At 37.1% G+C, this 18920-nt stretch overlaps 1 protein-coding gene across 1 annotated transcript in view; it reads left to right on the plus strand.

Moving 5' to 3' along the window:
- Positions 1 to 3783: 3783 nt before the first annotated feature.
- LOC149015518 (tRNA synthetase class I (I, L, M and V) family protein) overlaps positions 3784 to 18920 on the plus strand; it is a 59003-nt gene continuing 43866 nt past the window's right edge. The window contains exons 1-5 of the mRNA XM_089155353.1: positions 3784 to 4496; positions 4712 to 4777; positions 4873 to 5016; positions 13593 to 13819; positions 17144 to 17309. Coding sequence (XP_089011479.1) covers positions 3963 to 4496; positions 4712 to 4777; positions 4873 to 5016; positions 13593 to 13819; positions 17144 to 17309 — 1137 coding nt within the window. The 5' untranslated portion in view covers positions 3784 to 3962. The remainder of the gene's footprint in view (positions 4497 to 4711; positions 4778 to 4872; positions 5017 to 13592; positions 13820 to 17143; positions 17310 to 18920) is intronic.

Below are 18920 nucleotides of genomic sequence, written 5' to 3' on the forward strand. Positions count from 1 at the left end.
ATGGGAAAGATGAGCTCTCCAGGAGTGCCCAAATCGACATTCTTGTGTGCCTGCCTCGTTCACCCCACATGAAAAGGTGCCAATGCCGCTTTGTTTTGAGAACTTGAGAATTGAGACATTTTTGGGCATTCCATAGAGAATTTCTCTCGGCTGAACTATTTACGAGACTAATATCATGTCCATTTCTGACAAGGAAATCGACCATCCATTTCATTGAGGTGTGACGTGTCAGGAGCAAAGTTGAAATTCATTTATAAATTACACCAATCAAATAATTAATGTGATTTATAAATGACTTCAATTGGGTTGGTCACAATCATAGAAATGGATGGTTGGTTTCTTAAGAAATGGAAATCAACCTAAGGAGTCATGGGTTCTAGAGGATTGTTGGTTTGAAATGAAATCAATCTGATCAGTTTTGCATGGTTAAGTCATGATTTCAATATAGTTCGTACAATCAATCATATATTATATTCTCCCTGTTATTAATGCTTAGAGGTAGACTCTTCCTATAATGAATGTGAGAAGAATACAATCCTCCACCAACTGATAACATATTATTTTTAATACAATATCAGCACTATGTTTGCTTTGAGAAATAGAGCAACACACACATCCACCAAAAATTTTGTAACTATATTTGTGGTGGTGGACTTGGAACCTAGATGATATATAATTTGTTCATTTGCTAATGCGTATCAAAACTTTCAAAGCTTCCAGTCTATGATTCATTCATGTGCTAACACAAATTTTTGTCTTGTAAACGTATTAAATTTACTATTACCTAAAACTATAATTTTCAAACTAAAATAAACATAATAATGATTATACATGCAAATGCAAATCAACATTAAATCATCCATGGAAGTTTTGTATTTTTCAATTTCTTTTATTTGTCTTTGTAGTCATGTTTTGTAATAGAAAATACCAAGTGACTTGAGATTTTCTATCAATGAGAATAGATGATTGTGCTCTTCTCCCACTCTTTTGCCACCCTTGTCAATATTAAAAAATAGATCATCTATCTAAATATATTAAAAAATAATGCAAGGAGAACACAATCGTTTACTCTTGCAAGTAAAATATCTAAATTCCATGTATATTCCATGTATATGACTAGTCAAAGTGTCTAGTTTTTTTTTTTTTTTGTAAACAAATATTATCAAAGTGTCTAGTTGAGTTTTAGTTTTTTCCCAAAGCTTACGATAAAAAATAAAGCATCTTCCCTTTCCATTTCTTATTTTACCGTAATTATTGAATTCAACAGTGGTTGACTAGTTTAGTTGCTTGGTCAAACTTGGGAAGCAAGGAATATTATTACATTTTTCAAATTAAAATATACATAATACTGGTTGTATACACAGATCAACATTAAATCATTTATAGTGTTCTACTGAAAGAAAAAAAAATATTCCATCCATATGAGTGAGGATCCTCTAGTGGTTTTTTCAACCTTCTATCACATATATAGTACCTGGTCTAACTTGTCAGTTTTAAAAGATGAATCCTCTTTTTAAAAGTCTTTTAAAAATGTTGAGAGATGAACATAATCCTCCTCAACACCCACAGAGTAAAAAATCTAGTTTCCAGTGCATGCCTTGGTCTCCAAGTTAACAAGTCAAACGATAACTTTTTAGTAGCCTTACAGCTTTGTTTCCAAACTTTCCATGGGCTTTCCATTTCTCATTTTACAATAATTATTGTTTTTTTTTTTTTAACATTATTGAAATCAGTAGTATTTGACTAGTTTAGTTGCTTTGTCGAACTTGGGAAGCAAGGAAATATTAAATAGTGCCATTGGCTCTAGTGGCGGCAGAGCCATTCAGCCTAGGGGATATTTTAATATTTAATTTCTTATTTTTTTTATCAACCATAGTTTTCAAGGTTTTATCTTGACTAATCCATTGTTTGATTAGGGTCGCACACCTGAATGTAGTGGGTGAGTCTCCCAGCAGAAATTTTTTGCATCCACAAGCGGACCAAGCTGTTTACCACTTGGACCATCCCAGTTGGTCTTGATTTTCCTTTATTTTTTTTCATTCACATGTAAAATATTATTATTTATTCTTAATAATAAGAATAAAATTTTAAAATAAAAATGGTAGGTATAAATGTCTTTCTTATTATCTAACAATTATTATTAAACCCCTACTTTTAATAATAAACAAAAAATTAAACTTAAATAGAAACTAATTCTTTTTTTTTTTTTGTCAAATTTAACTTCTTCTTTTTTACATTTTTTTATGAGGTTCACCCGGGCCAGCTTGCGCGCACCATGATTACATCCTCACATTAATGCCGCCGAATGGGTGCGAACCCAAGACCTCCCCGTGGGAGGTAGAGTATTTAACCGCTTTACTAACCCATCATTGGACAAATAGAAACTAATTCACTATTGATAGATTTCTCCCTAATTATTCTTTTATGTTTATATTCTTATTAATTAGGTCATGAATCTCTTTTTTATCTTTTACTTTTCTTCTTCACATCTCATTATAAAATAATAAATTTCTTAGTGTGATTATTTACGAGAAATATAGAAGGGAGGTGTGAAATGACAATATGATCCTATTAAATGTCAAAATTCCACCCTTCTTGCTTCTATGTGGGTTTGAAGTTGTGTTTGTTTGCAAAGGTGTGGTGTGAAAGAAAAAAAAATGTGGGTCCCATGTGTAGTGGGGTGAGAGAAAAGAAAAGGAAATGAAAGAATTTTGTAGAATAGTATTAATTGTGGGTCTCATATTTTATTTTTTCACAATTTTTCATAAAGTTCCATACATTTTGTAGGGTTTGAAAATGCTTGGGATGTAAAAGTTTGGTTGCCATATCACTAGACAAGTTTCCTTAATTAAAACTTATTTCTAACTTTCCCACCTCAAACAACCGAACAATCTACACTTTTAGGATTTAAAAGAAAAATAAGAAAATTCTATTTTTTTAAAGAAATTTTCCATTAATTTTTTCCAATAAACAAACGCAACTTGTTTGTTTGCAAAGGTGGGGTGGAAAAGAAGGGGTGGAAAAATAAAATATGTGAGCCCCATGTATAGTAAGGTGAGGGTGAGGGAGAAGGAAAGAAAAGAAAGAGATTTTGTAGAAAAGTGATAATGATGGATCCCACTTTTTACTTTTCTACACCGTTTTACTAAAAAAAAATCTCACAAAATTTGTGGGATTTTGAAAAAGCTTGGGGTGGGAAAATTAAGTTACCACACTATACAAGGAAATTTGTTTGTCACTTTCCCACCCCCAAACAACCAAAAAAATTTCACTTTTATAATTTAAAAAAAAGAAAAGAAAAAGTTATTTTTTTTCCAAGAATTTTCATACCCCACCTTTATTCTAGTAAATAAACACAGCATTAATGAATTGGGATTGAGGGATAAATTTCTTCCACCACACATTCAGATGATAATCCATTTTTAACTAATAACAAGATAGATTCCCGTAAATATATGAGGTTTTGAAATTTGGTACCTTACCGTATTGAATTATCAGTACAGTACTGTACCAAATTAGTACCAAATTAACACCCTTAAATCACAACAAGGGATCCCAGGGAAAATCTATCACATGGCACACATCTACAAGAAAGTGGATGGTCCATTCCTCGTGAGAAATGGACTGATATTGGTCCAGATCCCGATCCCGAGAAGGTTCGAGAGTAGAAGAACCGGACTTGGTCCAAAAGTAGGCCGGTACTGGTACTGGTACAAAGCCACGCTGCCAATGTGAATCTCTTCAAAACTTCCGAAAAATGTGGTTTTTTCCAATTTTGCCCTCTCACGCTACTTTGAAACTAGAAGGTGCTCTTACACCCTGAAAGCCTCTCCAGTCTTCTTGTCCTTCTCATTTCACCCTTGAAGCGCTCTGTTCTCTTCTTCCGGCGGCGATCGACAATCTCACACACTCTGTGGTTCCTCTCCCTCGATTTGGTAACCTGTAAATCGCTAACCCTACGAATGGACGAAATATGTGAAGGGAAGGATTTCTCCTTCCCAAACGAAGAGGAGAAGATTCTGAAGTACTGGGACGACATCCAAGCTTTCGAGAATCAGCTCAAACGAACTGAGAACATGCCGGAATACGTATTCTACGATGGTCCACCGTTTGCCACTGGCCTGCCTCATTACGGTCACATACTTGCAGGAACAATCAAGGACATTGTTACGAGGTACCAATCTATGACTGGGCACCATGTGACGAGAAGGTTTGGATGGGATTGCCATGGGTTACCTGTTGAACACGAGATCGATGTCAAGTTGGGCATTAAGAGTAGAAAAGATGTTGAGGAGATGGGGATTGATAAGTATAACGAAGAGTGTAGGAGTATTGTCACGAGGTATGTCAATGAATGGGAGGCTATTGTTAAGAGGGTTGGGAGATGGATTGACTTCCAGAATGGTTATAAGACGATGGATCTGAAATACATGGAAGGGGTTTGGTGGGTTTTCTCGCAGCTCTATGAGAAGGGTTTGGTTTATAAAGGTTTTAAGGTACCCCTTTGTAGTTGTTTTTCTATCTTCCATCTTGTTTAGCTTTTGTTAAAATGATTCTGTCTTACATGATTTATTTCAATTTTTTTTTCGGTTGCCATTTGTCATTGTTAGCTTTTTCTGTTGGAAAGAAAAATTTTCAATTGTTAAGCTAACAACTTCATATGGACTGCAAATGGTATTCATTCATTCTTATAATTACAATATGTTCGCAGGTTATGCCGTACAGTACTGGGTGCAAAACCCCGCTTTCAAACTTCGAAGCCAATTTAAACTATAAGGTCTAGAGCAGTTCTCATTACTGGTGGCTATTTGTTGTAGTATGATCTTTATCCTGCTATTTCTGAAAGTCTGAATTGTTTTTTGAGTTGTTTAGGAAGTGCCAGACCCTGAAGTTATGGTGTCTTTCCCAGTAGTTGGTGATCCACATAATGCGGCTTTTGTGGCATGGACGACAACGCCATGGACTCTCCCGAGTAATCTTGCTCTTTGTGTCAATGCAAATTATACCTATGTAAAGGTCAGTTTGCTAAAGCTGAGTCCTTGATATGAGTTTTCTAATGTTTGCTCTGCAATGTCAAGCACATTATGTCAATATCCCAGTGGCATTGGACTTTTTTTTCTTCCTGTCTTATAATCTGACTGAATTTATTACTTGTTAATAGCAATGATATTTGTTGTAGAATTGATTTGGCAAAATTTCCTGGACATCATGAGCTTCGGGTGGCCTTAGGCATGTTAGTATGAACACTTGGATGATCCCCAATGTATGTGCACATTAAGTTATCAGCAGAGTAGCTATTGGGAACAGTTCACTTAGACATAGTTACTTGGCAAAATGTTTATTTGAGATGTACCTACTGACAAAATGCCACAGAACTTGAAAGGGAGCTGAAAGTTGATTGCAAGTACAACTTGTTTCCTTAGTCGTCTCCTCCTTGTAGAGTCGACACAAATGATGGTCATTCTTGGACTAATTTGCGGTGTTTTAGCAAAATAATTAGATTCAACTTGTGTTATACTCTCGACCTCGGTTTTGACGTCAGCCTTCTTTCTCTGGGCTTGCATTTGCTCAATTTCTTTAGCCCCTCATAAGTGGTCAAATAGTGATGTTCCAGATGTACGATGAACATAGAATTTAAGGACCTGTTTGATAACCCACCGCAAGTGTTCTGCTCTAAGAAACACCAGAAACAGTTTTGAGTGTTTCTGGAAGCAAAAAAACTTCTACTATGTGTTTGATAAAAGCTTCTGGAAGCTGAAACAGTATCAATTGGGGTTTTATTGCGATGATTGGAGATATAGAAGATGAAGAACATGGACCCCTTTGGCAAAGATAGGGGCTAGGGTTTCACCAGAAATAGAGGGATTTTGGTTACTTGAGATAGAGAAGATGAAGAACTGACTGATCCCTGTTGTTAGGGTTGAAGAAGCAATGAATGGGGGAACTCTGTCACAGTATGAGAGGTTTTATATCTATGATGCCAAATTCATGAATACCTCTCTTTAAAACTGTTTCACTTAAACCCAATCTGCGCCCAACTTTTGCTTCAGAAATTATTGCGTTAAAAGTGTTTCTCGAAGCAGAAATTTTCGTTACTTTCAATTTATGTTGCACAAATCACCAAAAAAAAAAAGTTTTATCAAATGGATTTTGCTAAACTTTTTTTTTTGGTTGGTTTCTTGAGGCAAGAAACACCAGAAATTATTGCTAGGTAGGTTATCAGTGGGTCATATTTCTCCTGTAAATCCACAATGCTAACTCAAGGTTGATGCGGACCAACTGTAAAGGTTGTCTAATTTGTCATGAGAGCAAGATATGCAATTTGCATGCATGATAAAGGAACATTGTAAAGACAGTGTACCACATATACATGTGTTTGATCCAGCAAGGAACTGATTAGGTAGAGCAGTAGCAGGCAGCATTCGATCATAATGGTTATGCAAAAAAACGCAAGATTCTGAAAATTGCAAGGATAAGCAATAATATTACTAGCAGCCAACATTCATGTTAAATGGTAACACATTCAGTTTAAACTGACTACAACATACAATGGTTGAAGGAAATAAAGGACGAGATAGGAATAAACATCAACCTAATTTAGGGGAAGATGCAAAATACCAGCCAGTTTCCATGTGCAACACAGATCTGGTCTTCTACGTTCATTGAACAGCAGTGAAACAAGGAGGACAAACAGTACAGATGGTTGGGGAAACGAGAGAGGGTATATAGAAGAAGGGGAAGGGGAAGAAGATTACAAGGGTTAAGAAGCAGATTAATTGGTAGGAGATAAGTTGATGAAGAAATTGTTTGGGGGGGGGGGGAGGGGGAGGAGAATCTAGCATGGGGAAGCAATGTTTATTTCATTATCTTTAAACTATCTTTTACATTTTTTTTTGCTAAGAGGCATTATAAAACAAGAGCAAGCCAAAACTTTTTTTTTTTTTTTTTTTTGGGGTGGGGGGACTACATTTAGAGATGACAAAATATAATAAGAGAAGGGGATACGAACTCTTGGGGAAGGGGAATGTGTTGATTACAAGTTTACAACAAAATATTACAATAAAAGAGAAAAAAATACATCTTTCCTCACATATGCAAAGGGTTTTGGCGAACATGGTGCAGAAGGCTTCCGTACAAGCAAAGTCCCCCGGGGGCAAGGGGGCCAATATTCCTGCGCAATGTCACTCCAACATTTTTTTTTCTAAGAGGCTGTTTTGATACCTTGACCTCAGGCTACAACTATGGTCCACCAACCATTGCCCCAAGACCCTCCCCTTCACACACATGAACTAAAATTGGAATAGAAAGAAAAATAAATTAAAATGATAAATAAATAGAAAAACTAGCTAATGATAAAAGCTCTTGCAAGGGTCCTTAGGCTGTGCTTTGCGCAATAAGGTAGCTGAAAAACTCATTGTCAGCCACAGAGAAGCATTTGATGGGTGATTTCCACAATCTCTCTTTTGGCAACATAGAATACTTGATCAAATGATATGATATGCCTGTCAATTCTTGTTAATTTTTTTCAGTACCTTACGTTTCCCATCCTTTTCTCTATGTAAACCATTGGGCCTTTTCTACTATGCTGTCACCTTTTAGTCCTTCCATGTTGGAGTTGGTCCTGGAGTAGCTCCAATAAATGTTATGTTATGAGAAAATTGATGCATTTAAGTGCCCCTATATGGAGAAATAATTTAGTCCAAATCAAGGAAATTAGAAGAACTTGAGGCAAGCTTAAGACAACCTTAGGAGAAATGGTGAGGAAGGATATGTATTGCTTAGGCCTTGTATCTAGGATGGCCTCAAATAGAGTTAATTGGAAGGCAAGGATCTCGATGCCAGTTAGGACAAGGCTTGTTGTTGTTGTAGACTTCTCTTGTTGTGGCTAAATGTGCCGTATTAATGAAAACGTTGGTGTGAGTATTCAGGATCTTTGGGGAGCTGCATTTCATAATGTGCCGATGTACTTTGTTGATTCTTATGTTCCATTGTCAGTCATCTTGCTCAGTTAGGTTCTTTGGAAGTCTATGTAATGTGTTTAGGGCCCTAGATGGGATTCTTGAAGCAGATAAGGTGCTGGAACTAAAGTTATAACCATCATCATGTAGAAATCTACTGGATCCGAATTGTTGTGATTTAGGGAATTTAGTATGTTTTGACATGGAAGTCTTAAAACGAGAGGTCATAGGATTGATGAAAACCATGGCTCGTATCTCAAGTTATGAGCCTATGAACAATATCTGAGTATTGAATAAATTTTGCTCAAATTGATTCCAGAAACAAATATATGATATATAGATTAATCCAATTAGAAGAATTGCTGGTACATGGAATTGATGAGAAATCTAGTTGAGGAAGAGTATGATCATAGTTGGCAAGGTGTTTAGCAGGCCAGCAAGGCTTCTTCTTCTTCTTCTTTTTTTTTTTTTTTTTTTTCAGGGGTAGGGGGTGGGGGGAGGAATGTAGCTCTAGATTAAAGTGAAACAAGGGGCTAGTCTTCCAGAATCTCCACTTGAAAAGTTGGGTTTACAGTTTTAGGATTTTGGGATTGTTGATTGGGATACACTAGAATGTAGGTGAGATTTGTTGGATGGGGATTAAACTTGTAGAGAAGTTAGCTAGTGATATTTAGGGATGATCCCTAAAGTTTTGGACCGTTTTTAATGCTTAGATTGGTGTAGATATATGTTGAAATTTGAGTATTTTGTGGAATACGGAAAAAAATAATAAAGGCAGAAAAAAGGAGCATGGGGTTACGGAATTTAGTTGGTTAGAAGAGGAATCGGGGATGGGGATAATTCGACTTACAATTTTAGAAGAAACAGCAAGTTGAATTGTTGATAATGGTTTCTACTTGTTTGAAATCCTAGTAACAACAGCAAGAAGAAAATGCATAACAGAGGGGGGAGGGGGGGAGGAAGATGCTATGTCATTGTACCTGGCCGAAAGCAATAAATGAAGCTCCAATTTCAATTCATCAATTCATGGCTCAACTGAGCATTTAAATCTATATTTATACGCATATTGGCTGACATAGTTTCCAACTCAAACTAGGACTTAAAACTAGAAACTTCCTCTAAAATTGACCCCCGTGCTAGGAAAGGCCTAATTTGGTATTTAACTATTAGGTAACTTAAGCTCACTAAGAAATGGAAATAAGAATGGAAACTGACGTAAAATAGGATTGTGAATCAAATTAATCAAATGGATCCCTTTTTCCTACTTTCTACTGTATTTTGGGCCCATCAAATTGGCCAATTGCAAATTCAACTTGGTATCAAAGGCCAGATACATATATGGTCCAATCCTAGACTTTCCTAAGGAAAGAAGCCCAATTTGGTGAAGGTTCTGCATCAGTTGGGGTCAAGGCAATAATGAAGAAGGCAATGCCTGAATGCATAGGCACCACTAAAGTGCCTGGACATGCCTACGGTGATGCCTGGATAACTAAGAGTTTGATAGAGATTAAGAAGAGAACTATTGGCGGAGATAGTTAAGAAGAAGAGTGATTAAAGGATCACACCTGAGAATCAACTACGAATTTGATTTTTCATCGAAGAAAGAAGCGAGCCTGTTTGCCAACAAGAATACTAGCATTAGTCATTGCAAAAGTCAGCAACATATGACAGAAAAAGAAAAGAAGTTACCTTTTTGAAAACTGTAAAATATATTGTTTTATTGGGATGGGTTTTTTTTTAATCACGTGTAGGATCCCTTGAAGCCTATTCTACTTAAAAGAACTCAACTGAAGTAGAGTACTCAGATTGAATAAATAATTTATGACCCTGCACCGGAGCACCAGCTTGTAAGTTAACCTGAATCTACTCGATTATTAATATTTTAGAACTAAATATTCGCTGCCTCCTTACTGCTAGTAAGGACTCAATTGTCAATTACAATAATTAAAGCTGCAACCAAGACTAACTAAATAACTAAGCTATCCCTTTTTCTGGCAGCACTCTTTGATTTAAACCCCACCATGTAACATATTCTAACCAGGTTGTGTCCTTGTGAGCTGTATCACTATGTCTTCAAGATGTTATCGATTGTTGGTTGACAGACATGCTCCACGGTAATTCAACCCTAGAGGCTTACCTTAGGTCAATTAAGGGACATCTTGGCCTTGTGATCCAACTTCTTGGTCTCAGGTTTGGCTACTCAGCATTCAGGACTTTGATATTGTACCTTCTGAGAAGCACAAATCTGTTTTTTTTGGCTTGTGCAAGTGGTATATAGAATGATCTTTTCATCTCCATCCTCCATCATAATGCAAAAGTCGACCATGAACCAGGGAATCTAGTGGGAGATCAATACAACCAGGATTGATACAGTAGTGTAGACAGAATATAATATTCAGAACTTCTTTGTTTGTTTGTCTTTTCACTTTAGAAAGAAGAACGTAAAAGGATTAGGAGGAGGATAGAATAAGAAGGTGGAGGGGGTAAAGGATTGGGCCATCTCTGCTGTGGGTCTCTCACCCACAGCTATCTCAGCTGTTGAACATGGATTCCTCCATAAGCAATGGCAACATGGCCTGCAAATTTGATTTCTCTAATGTCTGATCTTATATTGCAATTGAAAGGCCTATTTATAGCTTGGCTACAGCTTTACAATGAATGAAAGGCTAGTAGAGTGAAAGAAAAAACTAATAACTTAGTAACTAGTGATACTAGAATTTTATGGAATGTAGATACTAACTAGAATTAGAAACTATTAGGCTTTTGATGTATCCAGTCCCCAGGCAGCCCCAAAAGAGCCTATAAGGGGCCAAACAAGGGGGGCCAAAACTGACCAAAGGGGCAAATTGGTAATTTTCACCTCTTAATTCGTTTTGGGTTAGGTCAGAATTATTTGTGAATTTTTTAATTCTGTTTTGAAATTTTAAATTTGGAGTCTTGTTGAGTAGGTCTGTCTTGTTTCCTTTTTAAGAGTCATTAGTTGTAAATTAGGAAAGAGCTATTTCCTAATAAGGAGTCCTAAATTTTAAGCACTAGTCTAGTAGCTTTGGGTTGCTTGACAACCAAGTTTCCTTGAGTCTTTTGTTTAGGTTATAAATAGCCTCTTTTGCATTGTAATTTTCAGAGTTGATCGATTGAATGAAATTGAGTTTGAAAATTTTGCCTTGGGAGGTTGTGGATCTCTGGGAGGGTGACTTGCGGCTGGGTAGAAAGTGTTTTCTACAATTCTGATTATCTTCTTCTTCTTCATTTTCAAGCTTCTACGTATTCAAGTTTGCTTCTACAACTCCTGTAACATCAGCCCACTTCAAGTAAGTACTAACATGGTAGAAGAGCGAGATCTTGCTACCTTGAAAAACCGAGATCTTGACCATCTTGGCGAGATCTCTGTCGAGATATTCAATTTTTTGGCATCAACTTGGTGGCCCATTTCGGTGGGTTTTAGGGTCCCAATTGGGCTGAAACTTGGTATTTAGCCTATTTAAGGCCTTTTGAACACATTAGTGGCCTTGGATTTGTTAAAAAACAACCCTAAGTATGATTTCTAATTCTAGCCATAGTGTGAAACCGACATGTTGTAGGATTAGGGAATGCAAGGTTATTCAACGTATAATATAGAATCTTTAAGGCATAAAATGAAAAACAAGTGTATCAAATGCATCAAATAACCTAAATGTCATCAAAGTTCCATCAATATGAATATCACAATCTCAATTTTCAAGAATAGAATAATAAAATTATACATCCATTAGAAGTTCTATATAAGTCATTAAATCATAAATTCATAAATTCATAAATTCATAAATTCATAAGACAAGCAGAGAATGATTGATCTTCCTTTGATGTTGTAGATGTGCTAAGAGTAGTTGCAAGTGAAAATCCAGCTGAAATCCGCAAAAATTGAGATTCCAGCTAGATATGGCAAGACCTAGGGCTAGAGATAGCGAGATATGACGAGATCTAGAGCGAACTATCCCAACTCTCTACTCTTGATCTCCATCTCATCGCGCTTCTTTGAAATTTGCGAGATCTCCCACCATGTACTAAGCCGCTTCCCTTTAGTTACAGACCTTAGGAACAACCCTAACCTCATCGCAGACAGTCCCAGCCCCTTCCCCTTTAGTTTTCTGAAAATTCCAACCCTTTACCAAACCCTAGAATCCATTAACCATCTCCTTTCTGGTTCCCACGTTTTCAGTCCTAACCCAGTTAGAAAGCCTCACTTCCCAGCCCCAACCCTCCTATCTACCCCTGTTAGAATTACCCAAGCCTGCTGAACAAAGATCTAACCTTAGTTTCACCATAACAGCCCTAAATTCGGGTTTTCAGAATTTCTGCACTTCATCTTCTCTGTTGAGAAGTTGCAGAAATTTCGAAATTTCTGGAAGACACTGGAACTTCCCAATTCCCATCCCTTTCTTCTTAGATCAATTTTGAACTGCAGAAAACCATCAAACAGTCCTTAACAGCCACAAAACCAGCAAATCCTAATCCATCTCCCAGCCCAACCAAAACCCTAAATGGACCTAGAATTCAAAACTTGAATCCTGAATTTTGAAATCCCTTAAGTTTCAGACTTAGTTCAGCATCCAGCAGCCTTGTAGATCCCCTTAAACCATAGCTGAAACTTCAAAGACTCCTAACTAGCTGCTGCAACTTTAATTAGAAGATCTTGAAGACAACCCAAAACCTGGGATTACATCAGCTTTATAATTTATCCACATGCATAAATAACTAAAATAGAAACTGAACTAATCTTTTAAGTCCTCAAAATAATATCTTTATGTAATTTGATATTGGCCCCACAAATCTTTTATGTATATTCCCACCTAAATTAGATGTGGGGCTTTGACACTGTTCACGAGAATGGTAATGTGAGAAGTGTTTTGGTCTTTTAGGTTCTTCATCCAAGCTTATCTTTGGAGGTAGGGCTACCCTATGTGATGCTCCATTGAACCACCAAAAACTTACCACATCATCAAACCAGGCTGCCTCTCACAGTAGTTGTATGCCGCAACCTTGCTGGGCTGCTTTTGGGGCTTGTTCCCATGGCATGCATGGGCTTTTGATCTGCATCACATTGGGTTTGAATTGAATGAATCAAGTTTATGATTCTCACTTTGTTGTGTTCTATCAGTTGATCTTGACAGCACACTGCATAATAATGAAACTTGCTGCAGCCTGGTGGTTCTAATTGTATATGGTCCAAGGTAACTTGATGAGTTGGTTGTCCAGATTCCGGATTTTGTAGGTTGAGGAAGACAATGCTACAGTAATGAAGCACAACACATGTTACACATCTATCAAACCCCCTCCTCCCCAACCCCTTAAAAAAAAAAGAACAAGAGAAATGCCTCTATGACCCTTTGCTATTATTCTATCTATGACCCTTTGCTATTATTCTATCTATGAACTTTTGCCATCTTATTAACATTGACAAGTTGCTCTAAAACATTGCTGTGCCTTTAGTGTAGCACAATGGTTTCCAACTTGAGAGTCCTAGACATTTGGAATTTTTTCATGTACTTTGTCTGCTTTCATTTCTATTGGTTTAATGCATGTACACATTTTTGTTATTAAATATATACTCTGTATTAATTCGTGGAGGATCACTGGATGTTCAATGTTAAACAGGTGCGAGATAAGGTGTCTGGGTTAACCTATATTGTTGCTGAATCTCGATTATCTCAGCTACCAACCAAGAAACCAAAACCAGAAACACCAAGTGGACCCGTGCAAAATTCAAAGCCTTCAAATTCAAAGAGTAAAAACTCCTCAAATGAAAAAGTTAATAATGCAGCAGATACAGGATCTTATGAGCTGGTAGAGAAAGTCAGTGGTGCTTCACTGGTGGGGACAAAGTGAGTGCTCTTATTCCTTGCTTCTGTATTCTGTAGTATATGATTCCTTGGTATTTTTATTGATTGCATTTATTTTTTCTATGATCAAGTCCTTGTTTAAATGACAACTTAGCCAGTAGCCTTATCCCAACTTTTCTGGGTTGGCTACATGGATATGTTTATATTTTTCATAATTTATAGACCACTGTTTTTTTTTTTTTTTTTGATGATAAAGATAAAATTTTATAGAAATCAAATTTGGTGACTATATCCAGTGTGAGACATGGTCTCATTGTAATACAGCCCTATATGTTCATCTGATAAGCTTAAAAGCCAGTCTTTTATAGACCACTGTTGATGAATTAAAAAGAACATTTATCTGCCCTCATCTTCTACAATTTATCTGTTGCTTGATTTAGCAGATTTTTTTTAGATGTACCCCACATTCTGATATAGGACAGCCTGGTGTTTCAAAATCCAGGCTGAACTAAATAGAAAGGTGTTGGGAAAAGGTAGGATGGACTAGGGTTCTAAGAACAGATACTAGAGAGGGTGTAATTCAGAAAAATGAACTTTTAGGACTGTGAATGGTACTCCTGGACTGTAATCAAGAGTAGACAGGGAGAAAAAACAGGATAGAAAGCATTCTGAGGGGAGGGAGAACATTCAAATGCTTCAATTGAACTCTTATTGATTCTTGAAGAGGGAGGGCGGTGGATGTGACTTAGTTATATATTTAAGGAAAAAGATCCCATGCCAAGAGTGTTTTGGGGGGGGGGGGGGTGTTTTCCCACTCCCTCTTACGTCTTGGCTATGTGGGGTACCACATTTACACTTTCTTTCTTTTCTTTTCCTCGGCTTTGTTCTCGTGCTGATGAATCCATTTGCAATGCCATCAGAGATTTCCCTCCCCCAATGGCAGCTTGGTGATCTCCTTCCATATATGTATGACGAATTAGAAGTGATAAAAAATCTATAGCTTTTAGACTGCTAGATTAACTTAACTATCAAGGTTGTTGAAACTGAAGTATATTACAGGATGTAAGTGTGATTCGGAGTTTTTTTCCTGATTAGGACCCTGGGAGGGAGGGGATGCCTTCTTTTGCAGGAGTCTCATTCCCTCATTTGGGATTCTTATGAGACTGCCTTTTTTTGTATCTTCTCTATTTCTGATACAAAAATCACTTCTCACCAAAAAAAGCTTTTAACTAACAAGGACTCCAAAATGTTCAAGACTTCTTGGATTTACATGGGTTGTGCAACAAACATTTGTTTTTGCAGGAAAAAGGGAAAGAGTTTGTAAGCTGCATTCTGGAGTAGTCCATGTCTCAACATGCTTTCTAAGAGTGCCAAATCGATTACTTTGTATTTCTGCATCAGTTTTGGCATTTCTGCTCCTTCTTTGTAGCTCTATAGATTCTTGAAACCTTTTTTTGGAGTCAGAAAAGTACTTTATCTGCTTGAATCTTTCTGTGATAACTTTGTTGTTGGATATTTTTAGGGCCTATTCAATATGTTGAATTGTGGTCCATCTAGTATATACGGTGCAGAGTGTTGGGCTGTTAAAAAGAATCATATAGATAAACTCAGTCTAGCAGAAATGAGGATGCTAAGATGGATGAGTGGCAAAACTAGGATGGATAAGATAAAAACGACATATTAGAGTTGGTCGGAGTTGCTCCCATAAGTGATAAGCAGAGAACGTGAGGGACCACGCAACGGAGACCTATAAATGCCCTGCGGAGAATGAATAACCAATGAAGGAACTAGAAGAGCTAGGGTAACCAAGATAACCAGGAGAATGGTAGAAAGGATATGTATAGCTAGGCCGATCAGCATGCCTGAACAGAACCGATTGGAGGCAGAATCCAGACCCCATTTAGTTGGGAAAAGGCTTATTGTTGTTGTTGTTGTTGTCTAGTGTCAGTGGGAAATCCCTAGATTTTTAATTTGTTTTCAATCTTACATAAATGAAAGCTTCTTGGTGGTGTCAAGTTTTAGAAAATTTGAAGTGTAGAATCCGTAATTTAGTTTTTCCTGGCCCCTTGATAGTTTGTGGGTTAAACCCTGTATAGTTTTTCTTGAGGTCCTTTATTGTTTAATGGCCTTGCTCCTAATATCTGTAATTGGAAACTTTTGTTGTTATTGCATGTGTACCTGTCGGGTGGAGAAGAAAAATTCCAGAAAAGTTCCTGCATCACTTCCCTGTAGTTAAAACATATGCTCATTGATTCTCCTTGAATAATATTTTCTGTCAAGTATTTTATTTCTTGTGAAATAAAGGGTTTTTCCCCCATATATAAACATATTGTTATTCAGTCTGGAGCTGATGATAACTGATTCATGCATGGATTCATTCTGCCTGAAACTTGCAATGGCCATGATTGACTGGGATGTGGTGTTCTAGAACATTCAGTCTTGATCCGGCCTGCTTGTACACTCACCCCCTTCTCATTCCATTAAACTGACAAATTTCATATTCTTCCTTTGGGGTTCTGGGGTCATAAGAGCCATTGTGGTAAAAATTAGTTGCGAATGCAGATCATCTTTTTTGGTTCTCTTTGGCAATCCTGGGACAACTCCTCCTTGGAGTTAGATTGCTTTCTTATTGAAAAGCGTCCAGCAAAAATTGTTGGGTAAGGCTGTGTGGGGAAATTGCTTCACCCCTCCCGTGGACTGCTTGTGCAGAAGCCTTCAGCACTGAGTTTGCCCTTTAGATGCTCTACTTTTTGAATTTCTTCTGTTTTTCAGTTGCTTTGGGTTTGAGAAAGTCATCATTTTCACTATTTGGACTCCAATCCATGATCATGATTTCTTAGTAGGTGTTGTGACTTGTGAGCATGAACAATTGCAACTTGTAAATCTATTAAGTGCAGTATGGTTTTTTGCCTAACCAAACATATGTTGTTTTTTGGAACTGAGGATTTGAGCTTTGAAGTGCTTCAACAGTTGAATCACAAGCTCATTCCGTGAGAGAAATTCTTCCAGTTTCTGTAAGGGGTTAGGATCCTAGGATTTAGTTAAGTTCTTTTGAACAGTTCTTGCTGAAATTTCTCCAAGATTGTAACCATCTGACCTAATCTTCTCTTGGGCTTTTGGTGGTTGTTTAATGGTCATGCTTAGCCTAGTGTTTAACTGGGAACAATTCTTATTGGGATTGCTGGAGCCATGTAGTTGGGATCCCTGTATTCTGACTACATAAACTTATGCTACCTTAACCTGGTTAACTGCTACCAACTGTGCATGCAGTACCTGAGAAATACATGTGCATTATTTTTTTGAATTGTTCATCTTTACTTTTCTTAATCTTTTAGAAAAATGATGTTGAGAGATTATTTCTTTCAGGTACATTCCACTATTTGAATACTTTATGGAGTTTTCAGATTCTGCATTTAGAGTTGTTGCAGACAATTACGTCACTGATGATAGTGGTACAGGTGTAGTTCACTGTGCTCCTGCATTTGGTGAAGATGATTATCGTGTTTGCATTGAAAATCGAATAATCAATAAGGTGCTGATGACAAACTTTAGCCATTATCCTCGTGTCTATGCTGGACTCTGAATTCTATTTGTGTTTATTTTGTCAAACATTGGTATTTTCTGTTTTTATGAGTTATTAATAGTACATATGATAGTGCCTGAATACAGTGACAAGTAGCAAAGGGTTCTCAACCATGAATGAGTGTGTGTAGAGAAGCCAGCCCAAAGGTGTATAAATAAGTTATCATCTTGGGATATTGAATCTTTAATGGGTAAAAAAGATAAGGAGTTGGATGACTTTAAACTTTAGTCTATGGGGGAATAAATGTAATAGAATTTGAAGAATGATGTGCTGCACGTTAAATGATTACACCTATCAAGCTTGTGTTGGAGATACACAAAGCTGATGGTATTTTCAAGCAAGAAGAAGAATATAACAATCATTTGGCTGCTGGTGAGTCCTACTAGGTTTGTTCTGTTTTTGAATTTTGAGTTATCTGAGGAACCAATGAACCGGTTTTTTTGGATGGTCTAGTATAAGTTATAGTCAAAATGTGTGGACGAAGTTAGAACTTTCACTTTCTATTTTCATGTTAAGAGGTTAGTTTCCAAGTCTGTACTTAATATGTTCCAAGAATTAGTAGCTCAAATCAGCTTAGTGATTGCATCTTGTAACTCAAGCAAAAATTTGAAGCTTTTAGTTTTTTCCCCGTGCCATTCTCTCTTTTGGTAATATACAAAAACAACCTAATTGGACTCAACCTGAAAAAGGGTATATTCGAAATACTTGTGCAACTCTGACTGCATGCCAACCAACTAGGAGCACGAAAAAATATCAAAAGAAAATCAACATTATGTAGAAGGATTCTTGTTACTACCTTCCAAGTTCCAACTATGACTCCCACAAAACTAGGACTGTGAAGTATCCTTACTTTGACTCAACCAATTGAAGAAAACAAAATAGATTTAGACTACTCAAAAGGTAAGGATTTTAACTAGACTAGGGACACTCCAAGGAGGGCATGGAAACCCCTAGGGCATTCCACCAGCCCTTGCTGCCACATGCTCAAGGGGGCATTAGGGCCCCTTTAGGCCTCTCTTGGGCCTGCTGACCCTGGTTATCAGGTATGCATGTGCCAAAGAAGATATGGTGTGAAAATCGGCTAAACTGACAGCTGGTTTGAGAGTCCTAAATCCTAGTAGGACTTATAGTTAATGGGTCTGGACTCTGGAGTATTTGAATGGAGCTGTAACTTGGGGAGAATGTAGACGTTATATGGGTAAAGGTTCCTCCAAGTTAGTAAATTTCAATAGCCAGATTGACATAGACCTGGCATGGAAATTTTGATGCATAAGGAAATCCAAAAATTCAAGGAAATCAAAATAAAAAGGTGAGATGGAAGAGATATGGGATATGCTGGCTACCACTTTTATGTATGTAGGAGTTGTGTTTAATGCTATGGAGATGGACTGATTTGAAGTTAGCTGAATTCGTAGTGGTAGAGGAATCCCTGCTTGGTTTCATAAGAGACCATCTGATGCACTTTCAATTGCCAACGTTGGGAACACTATTCTCAATGGCAATGGAATAGCAAAGCAAACACAAGCCTCAGCTTAAAACTGAATTTTATTAATCTGAATC

This window comes from Hakea prostrata, chromosome 5 (assembly GCF_041222555.1).
Source record: "Hakea prostrata isolate BN-2017 chromosome 5, UWA_Hpros_2, whole genome shotgun sequence".
NCBI lineage: Eukaryota > Viridiplantae > Streptophyta > Magnoliopsida > Proteales > Proteaceae > Hakea > Hakea prostrata.